The sequence below is a fragment of the Abramis brama genome, assembly GCF_963993115.1.
Source record: "Abramis brama genome assembly, chromosome: 21".
NCBI lineage: Eukaryota > Metazoa > Chordata > Actinopteri > Cypriniformes > Leuciscidae > Abramis > Abramis brama.
The window spans coordinates 3,389,515-3,399,554 of NC_139983.1; the positions used below are offsets into that span (position 1 = coordinate 3,389,515).

General features: G+C 41.7%; 1 protein-coding gene across 1 annotated transcript; it reads right to left on the reverse strand.

Moving 5' to 3' along the window:
- Window positions 1-1,494: 1,494 nt before the first annotated feature.
- Window positions 1,495-5,293, reverse strand: LOC311072360 (piggyBac transposable element-derived protein 4-like). Its single transcript, XM_084097327.1, has 2 exons — window positions 2,891-5,293; window positions 1,495-2,764 (listed from the first exon to the last, which is right to left on the reverse strand). Exons 1-2 carry the CDS (start codon window positions 4,157-4,159, stop codon window positions 2,339-2,341), a joined length of 1,695 nt encoding a protein of 564 aa, XP_083953453.1. The 5' UTR covers window positions 4,160-5,293; the 3' UTR covers window positions 1,495-2,338.
- Window positions 5,294-10,040: the final 4,747 nt, after the last annotated feature.

Here is a 10,040-nt window from a genome sequence, read left to right on the forward strand (position 1 = left end):
AGTAACTTAATCCACTGCGTCTTCAGCGGCTCAGATGTCGAGAGTAAATGACGACTGCTATCTTCATTCTTACATCTTATAACAAAACACTTCAATCACTTTGGAGAAATTCTTGTTTACAGCTGCTCAAGCGTCGAAACAATGTTGGACTGTAGTTTAGCTCACTCAGGGCGGGGTTATGCTAATACGACAGTGTCCATCAACAGTTGTGGGCGGGGCCTGTGCAAAGTGACATCACATTGCCCCGAATCTGCAAACGCTTGTTCTGAGACACTGCTTATGATTTATGGGGAATAAAAAAAACACTGGGTGGATTATTATCATTATAGGGTGGTTGAGTACACACACTGCCAACACACATTTATGTTCAAACACCATGGAAAAGTGAATTTTGCATAATAGGTGCCCTTTAACATTGTAAATCTAGCCATTTTTTTATATTTACATTTATTTTTTATTTGATTTACATTTAAACGCTATAATTGTTATATTAAAAGTTTTTATTTTATTTTATTTAATACAAGTAATAAAACTATAGCATTTGTGAGGGTGATTCTAATAAGGCTGTTTTCGAGTAATTTTGACTTTTCTTTCTCTTCTGACTGCCGTGATCAATCTCTCTCTATTTTTTGGGAAGAAGTGAACAAAAGTGGATAATGTGGAAAACAACGGAAATTAAAGCCCCACTAGGTAAGATTTCCGTTTTGGTCAAACAACGACCCCTAGAGTAGCTGTGGACTACTTGTATTTAACGTTACTGTCGTAAATACCACTCACGCAGAGCAGTCTCTTCACTCACTGATCCTGATCCCCTCCCCCCTGTATACCGGTCCCCGTTCAGTCGGATAGAAGCTGTAACGAGTGGAAATAAGGTGTGGCCCCTTTAAGAGCTGCGCGCGCCCTGTTTAACTGTCGGCAGTCTGTATTGTATGTGTGCCTCGAACACCCCGTAAGCTGGTTGTTTCTATTTGATGCTCATTCTTGTCCTATTTTTGTCTATCAAGTAATGCTGTGGACGGTAGAACGTGTGACAGACAGTTACACGAGTTCGATTGGGGAATAAACACAACGCGTTACAAATCGTCGGACATCGAACAAGCACAGCTAGCCTCCGAAGATGTCTAAGTTACTAATCCATCAACAAGAACGCCAGGTGCTTTTTAGCTCACACCAACGAGTGAAAGCTTGTCCGAGTGATATACAATATAAGCAATATACTTACAAGTCCAACAGCATGTGAGGACGTGTTGGGGGAAGTGAGGTAGCCTATGCCGTAAAGCAGTCGAATTTTGTAGTTCTTTTGTGTGCGCGGGGGTTACTACCCGAACCCCGAAGTTTAAAAGTATGATTAAAAACGATACAAACCCCGTCAGGCTATGGCAGACATGTCATTCAACCTATTGTAAGTCGATGTACCATCACAAGAGTCTTAGAAATATATTATGAAGGTTGAAAAGTTACCTAGTGCTAATAAGGTCTTCGTTTCCTGTTTACAAATCTGGTCTTTGGGGTCAATATGACCCCAACAATTGATAGAGAAATTATACAAAAAATATACATTTTTAATTATACAAATAATATATGGTTTTTTTTGTTTACTTCTCATCTATTCATTAATGCTGTGTTTTGGGAGATATGAAGTACTTTTGTACCTATTTACCACACAATTCCTCAACTACACCATAAGCGTGCATATGAAATATTAATTTTTTATGAAAAAATCACTTAAATGATGATCTAAATTTAATTTAAATTGTTTCTGGATATTGATCTAGGTGTTATGTGTAGAAGTACGCCATCTACTGGTTAGAGATAAACCTAAATTCTTTGCAGTTTAAGAAAGAAATAGTTTTGACCAGCAGAGGCAATAGAGAGCCATTCATTTTACTGCATGTGGCCAACTGCTTGTATTACAACTTTTGAAATACATTTTGTGAATTTATATATATATAAACATAAGAAAGGACATTTAAAATAATTATTTTTTAAAATAGTAGAATTTTTGTAGTTTTGATGCATTTTGAAATGTCTGTTTTTACAAAATGCCACAGAGATTTGACAGAAAAATGCCACCTAAAGGCCACCCAAGACACACCTAAAGGACAAGACTTGGAGTCAGATTTTAGTTGCATATTGTTGAACATATTTTAATGAACAAAGTGTAAAAATAAATAATTAACTTTAGAATGCAAAAGAAATGAATAAATAATATGTAAACAAAAGCAATATGAGTGAACATCTAATAACAATAAAAAAAAATTCAATAACATTCTGAACACTGAACAAAAAAGCAATAACAAGCTACAAAAAATATGTAAAACAAATTGTAAAACAATAATCAGTCCACGCACATCTGGCACAGGAACACTGTGTGAGCAGCACAAATGGCTCTTTTGCAGTTTGTGCACTGCTTGTCAGTTTTGGTGTCCTTTGCCCGTGGACAAACCTGACACCGTTTTCTTTTTGGGGGTGGATCAGTGGAGGGCCCTGGCTCGTTGGACGAATGCTGTTGTTGTCTCTTCAGAATCGCTGCAGAGGCTGGTGTACGAGGCACGTGTTGTCGTCGCTCCATCTGAGGGGACACCAGAGCTTTTCCCAGCTGCTCTAGAAAGAGCCTCCTTTTCATACACTTTCCTCTCTCCCATGATGGATTGACTTCTCTCCACACCACAAAGGCATTTATGGCCGAAACATCGAGGATTGTGGAGAAGACAACCATTGGCCATCGATTAGTCTTTCGCTTGCAGCTGTAGCTTGAAACCATCTGCAATATTTCAAACACACACACAAACAAATTAGTATATCTGCTAGCAAAAGAAATACCAATTACTAACTCAGCAACTTTGAAAATTCGCAAAACAATGCATCAAATAATAAAATTTGTAAATACCTTGTCAAGGTTGTCAACTCCGCCTTTGCAGCGATTGTAGTCCAAGATGACCTCTGGTTTCTTGTCCTCCCTGTCACTGATTTTGTCAGCCTTGTGACATGTGCTCATGAGCAGCACATTTTTATGCCTTTTGGGGCAGTATGAAACAATAGTGTGTGTTTCATTGAACGCAAAAAGAGAAGAAAACACAGCTCGGTCTCTTGTGGTCAGTAGAGCAGGTGGGAGTTCTGGTTTGTTTTTTCGAACTGTGCCCACCATGGTCAACTTCCTTCTCAGGAGCTCCTGGCCAAGGGCATAGGAAGTGAAGAAATTGTCACACGTCACTGTGTGTCCCTGGAGACCAGTGGTCAAATCAAGGACCACACGCATGCCCTGGTTTCTTTCTGGCTGGCCACCTCGAGGTTTGCCGGTGTAAACTTGCATGTTCCATGCATAACTCGTTCTGGCATCACACGCTGCCCAGATTTTCAATCCATATTTCGCCGGCTTACTAGGCATGTATTGCTTGAATGAGCATCTACCTCGAAATGGCATCAGGCACTCATCCACTGTTACGTCTGACCCGGGGATGAACATTATTGGGAGACGCTCAACCCATAAATCCCACAGGTCCCGAATTGGTGCCAGCTTGTCAGTTTCTCGGCGAGCAGGTCTTGTTGCCCTGTCATCAAATCGGATGACTCTTGATAAAGTTTGAAACCTTTTCAGAGTCATTACCGCACAAAAAATTGCACGCCCAGTTTCAGCCTCCCACAAACTGGACAGGGCCTCATTGTTAGAACGAAAAACTCCGGCAAGAATAAGCAGACCAATGAATGCCTCAATATCAGTCCAGTCGACGTCCCTCCAGTCAGCATCATATACTCGCTTGCCTTCCAAATTTGTCATCTCCACCAAGATGCTTTGGATGCTTGGTGGAAAAAACAATAAAAAAGATGACTTTATGTCCTCTACACGAGAACATGCGTACCTTGTCGGTCCGGGTGTCAGCTTTGTCACACGTGCTGCTGAAGCTCTCCCTGGCCCCTGGGAAGGTGGGGTAGTAGACCAGGTTATTTGCCCATTTTTAGAAGTGAAGGTTTGATCTGCATCTCCCTCCTCACAGTCATCATCTGATTCCTGGTAATCTTCCAACCCTGTGTTGTCTTCAGGGGGCTCAGGGTCTTCTGGCTCAGAGTCTTCTGGCTCAGAGTCTTCCAGGGCATCTTCAGTTTCGCTGGAATCCAGCAAGCAGTCCAGTGTCTCGTGGAGAGTGTAGCGCTTTGTCATACTGCCAGCACAGAATGAACTGTGTGCAGGACACCAAAGACCCTCTTTTATAGCCTTTGCGTGGGAACAATTCCTTTGTTTTCAAAACACAGGTCTAGCTCTTACATCTAGACGTAAACTTTTTACAGTGGAAAAGGTCAGTTGTCTTTTATCTCCGTTTCATCTCTCTCTTGGTCTCTCTGCATGTGAGTGTGCATGTGGATGCATTAGGTCTCACTCACACGTGTTCTGCATTTGGCTTCATTAGCCAAATTGGATACAAATTCTCTCTGTGACAGTCACACCTGTGTGTGTGTCTGTGTGTGTGTGTGTGAGAGAGAGAGAGAGAGAGAGAGAGAGAGAGAGAGTGTGTGCATATGTCTGTGTTTGTGTGTGTGAGTGAGTGAGTGTGTGTGTGTGTGTGTGTGTGTGTGTGTGTGTCTGTGTGAGAGAGAGTGAGAATGCATGTGTGCGTATGTATGTATGTATGTATGTGTGTGTGTGTGTGTGTGTGTGTGTGTGTATGTGTGTGTGTGTGTGTGTGTGAGAGTGTGCCTGTGTGTTTGTGTGCATGAATTAGGTCTTACCCTTTTATATCTTTGTTCTGCATTTGTGACTGATTTCCTTTGCCAGTTCTATAAAAATGCTGTGGCAGTACACACAGACATGTGTGTGTTTGTTTGTGTGTGTTTTTGTGTGTGTGTGAGTGAGCATGTCTTTTCTACATCACATATATGCTCTAGTAGTAGGCCTTCATTTCTGTGTGAAAATTTTCAGATTTATGCTGGATTTATAGATTGTTTTTGACAAATGAAGAAAAAATATTGCGTTTTTTTCACATTTCCCATTCATTTCAATGTGGGGTCATATTGACCCCGAAGACCAGAAGTGTAAAAAAATTTTTTACATACCTTCAGAACAACCGAATCAAGCCCAGTTTTTTTGTGTGTGTATAGATAGATTATTTAGGAAAAGTCACAAAATATTATTCCACTCAGATGAAGGGAACCCTTTTTTTTAATCAAGGAAAAGTCGATTGGGGTCATATAGACCCCAAGAACCGATTGAGGGTTAATGTGTGTTTTTTTTCCCTGTAAGGGTTAAAAATGAATCTAACACATTTTAAATGATGGATAGAAAATATATAGTTTTTAATCGCTACTATGCTGTTCCATCGACATTTGCATTTTGTCTAAATGTAGGCTATACTGTACGATTGGAAATGTATTTTCTTGCATTTGAAACACATTTTGCAATATATTTTGGTATATGAAGGTTGAAACAAAATATATTTAACCGAACACTGTTTACAACATACATTTACAATATATTTAAAATATGTTTTGGACAGGAAAAACAAAACAAAAATTCCGTAGGGGATGGGTCTATAATTTATTTAGAGAGACAATAAAAGTACTTGACGGCCAGGTCTCAGAGATAGCATGATATTAGAGTGAATCCACCAATATGATGTGTTTGGGTTAAATGATGTTGTGACAAGTTGTAAGTTTGCAGTGTCAGGTGTTTCTATTAATGCTTTTATCTCCACTCATCAGGCGGTGAGTGTGCTATCATCAGTGTTTGTGTGTGTGTGTCTTTTTTCTTCTTCAGCACATTATTGACGGGAAACTTCCAGAAGCTTCTGTGAGCATCGACCAGAAACGTCACAAAACATCTTGAAGAGCTTTAATCTGGAAGAAGATCGGCAGAGACTGTAACTAAACCCCTGAGAGAGCTAATCAGTGTTATTTGGTTTACTCTGTGAGATTTGTGTGTGTAAAGGTACATATTAGAACCCTTTTGAATGGTACTGTCCCAGCTTTTGTACCTTTTTTTCTGAGAGTGGCAGTATCTCATATTAAAGTACTTGAAACACTGAAATCAGTGCATAAAGACCCTCACGTATCCCATAATCAGTTCTTCTCACTGTCCACAGTATAAGATTCAAACCATTATCCAACAAAACAAATATAAACACATTCAGTACAAGCGCTATATAACTCCTGACAAACAGGTGTGTGTCCCACTGAGAACATGTGATACAGGTATTGTCACGAACTGCTCCGAGACAAGAAGGTTGAGGATCCAAATGCAGTATTTATTGAACAGGGTAATCCAAAACCGTAATCCAGAGTACAGGCAAGGTCAAACAGGCAGGCAGCCCATACAAACAAACACAACAAGGCAGGGAACACGGGCAAAAGAGTAATCCACAGATCAGACAAGAGACATGAAACCAGGGAGAATTAATGTGAAAACCAGGCTATTATAGAGTGAGTGAACAAGATCAAGTGAATGTGTTCATGGCTGATTATTCTGGGTAAATGATTATAGGGAATGGAGTCGGTGAGGGAATGACAATAGTCTGATGTGGAGTGCCCTCTGGTGGCTCTCAAGGGCACTCCAGCTGGTGGCGTTACAGGTATGTTTATTAATTCCACTAAAATCCCAGTACAAAAACATCCCCATTCAAGCCCAGTCACACGAACCATCATTTGATCCATCAGTAAACAGCCTCTCTCCTGTTTCAAGTTACACAAGCACTTCATACAAAACTCAAGTAATATGCTAATATTTTATGAGTACTTCCTGTAATCAGCAGTTTGATCATTGCCTTCCTCTATATTAATTTACCTCTTCCATTTCTGCCGTCACTGAAAACACAATTGACCTTATAGACTATTATCATTTTCACAGTGTAAAATTCCATCAAATTAAATCTAATAATCCTCACATATTATTTATATTACAAATTAAGACAACATTTTGTATAAATCTTAAAGGTGCATTGTGCAAGAGTTTGAGTTTTCGCAGAACTACGCCCCCTCTGGCGGCAAGCGAAACTGCAACCAGAGGTGTGCACGCTCATGGACCACACGCACACGCACGCTTGAACGAGCACGAGCTGGTCATAACCCAAGGAGCATCAGCCGCACAAATCTTTTGTTTACAATCATAATGTCTTCAGAGGTAATAAAGTTTTAAATCTGCAAGTAATTTAAAATATGTGAAAGGAAAGGCAATTGAGTAAATAACAGACTTATGTGTGAGGGAAAAATGGGGGTAGTAGAAAACTTCGTTTTTTATTCCCATCTATCTCCATGTTGAACTGTGTTATGTGTTTACTGTATCCACTTATGACTATTATTATGGAAACACGTTCATGAACAATATAAGTTATTACTTTGTAAAAGCTCAAAATAGTAATCATGATACCATACCATACACAGTCGGTCAACAAAGTACACCCAAATGTCTCAAGGTAATAAACAATCAAGTGGCACTATGACGTTACCATAAAAGCCAAACAGGCTAATCCGCCGAAGATTTGCGGGGGTTTAGCCTGTTTTATTGATCAGCTAAGTAGCATATTCCAATAGCAATACATCGTAATTAAGCAGTAATTTGCTCAAAAGTATCTAACTTATATATCAGCATTTTAAATCACAATCATTCTGAACCTGATCACTGACAATGGTAAGTTAGTAAAACCTATTCCGATTGTACATTTAGCTTACGCTAAAGCATTACACATTTTATGGATCGTCATTTATTGTCATTATTGGCCGTATCAGACATTAGAGAATGGGATATATCTTACCTTTTTATCAAGAAAAAAGCCAACTGAGGATCCCGTTTGAGCCCTAGAGCAGACCGGAGATCTCTCCATTTGTTGAAAGCCTTCCCTATGTTTACTCTCGTCTTACCCCGACGCCTGTCTGACTCCAATTTGGACCTTTTGGTTGCACTAGACAAAAGTTCTCTTTTTTTATCTTACGTGGAGTTTGCGTTGGTGTTTGAAATGAACTACAAGCCGGTCTCTTAGAATCCATTTTCTATGGAGAATGGCGGCGTCGGCGCATACACTGCCAGACATATGAGCGTGCCGTGAACGCGCATGACGTCACGCCCAGTCTCAGATTCCGACCCGAATCCCTCTTATTTATTTTACTGTACAGGATTATAGAGGCAATCGCAGTGATCAGAGAAGGGCTCATTCATACGGTGGCCGAGAGAGCTCAACGCGCTGCAACTGAAGAAAACACATGCAAATAGAAAAAACACCCGCAAATTAAGAAAACATCTTCATCAGTTTCACAACACATGTGTGCTCCAAATACTCACAACACAACGAAATACAGAAACGCTCTGCAAAAGTTCACAACACAACCAAATACAAAAACGCGCTTCAAATAGGACAGAACACAACGGAAATGTTTCCGGGGAACCCAATAAGTGACGGACGGACGGCTCGCGAACTTTACCAGAGAGACGCGGGCTCTGGCTTTACCTATGCCCTACTCTCTTAAAAGGGCAGACGGCAGAGCCCTTGAATTGGGCACTTTGGAGGGAGCGGGGCACTTGTGTGCCATAGACCTTTCTCACAACTTCCGTATTTGTGACCGGAAATACGCAATCGTCGTGGTAATCTACTTCCTCCGCAGTCAAAGCAACATAAAAAATGGCGCAAGCAACTAGCAAGAGCTATTGACACGCTAATGATGTGTCATTTTAATTAACAGTTCAGTAACAGTTAGCCTCGCTCTCTACTTACCTTGATAAGTTTATGGACAAATTCCGTGCGGAAATTTTTTTACCCTTTATTTCGTTTTTTCTTTTTGGTGATGGAGTTTTCCTCTACGAGTCGTCACATCAGCAAATGTAATATTTGGCAAATCCGTTAATGAAGTTGTGTAGACTCTTTGATCCATTTTAAACTTGCCCGCGTTTATGTTTTTCTGGTGTGTTGACGCTTGACAGGAACTCCGCTTCCACAACGATTACGTATTTCCGGTTATTGTGAGAAAGGTCTATTATGTTGATGAAGGGAGCAACGAAAGACAACGTCTCGGTTACGGATGTAACCCTCGTTCCCTGAGTGGGAACGGAGACGTTACGTCGGATGACGACGATTGGGGTTTCGCTTAGAAGCCTATCACCTTCGAGTATATAAAAACGAGCCAATGGCAATGAAATGCCATGGGTCTGCGGAATTTGCATAGCGTAACTCCGCCCGCCGCAGGGGGTATATAAGGAAGTCGCTGGCACAATGCAGATATGTCTTCGCTGAGGAGCCGAGACTAGCCCCAGGCGTTTTTCAGCGGTACAGCGGAAGTGGCAGGAAGACGTAACGTCTCCGTTCCCACTCAGGGAACGAGGGTTACATCCGTAACCGAGACGTTCCCTTTCGTGGTCACTCCGAGTTACGTCGGATGACGACGATTGGGGTTCCAGTCTAATCACGCCACCTCGGCTGTCTTCCAGTGCCCTGCGTAAGTCTGAACTCCCTGTTGTGAGACTAGCACGAACGAAGGAGTCCTACTTAACACAGGGATACCAAGGTACACTGGGAAGCATATCTCCAGAGAGAAATATGCAATCATGCCCAGCCATTGATGGGGGGGACTTAGAATACACATATGACCCAGAGGGATGCATATGGAGAATCACTGGGGTGTCCAGCCGCAGGTGGAATTTTAAACCCCAGGGGTGGCAAGGTGGCTTGCCAAGGGAAAGACACACGCTCACAAGGAGACTTACAGTGGAATACACATGTGGGGGTCGCCCAGAGGGGGAACCATGCACATGGAGGCACCTAGTCAAGCGCAAAAGCTGCGTCATGGCAGATTGGCATAACTCAGGCGTTGACGTACCAGTGCTGGAGGAACTCAGAGCTTATCAGACTCACCTGAGAGAATATCGCACGTATCCCGTCCGTGGAGAGGAATGGCGAGCAAGCGAAGACACCTGAGCAGAATCTAGCACCGGCTGGTTGAAGCGAGTACATGAGAAGAAACTGGCTCTACGCGGAGATTATAGAATCTCGCGAATGTGTTGGGTGTCGCCCAGCCTGCAGCTCTACAAATGTCTGTTAGCGAGGCGCCATGCGCTAGAGCCCAAG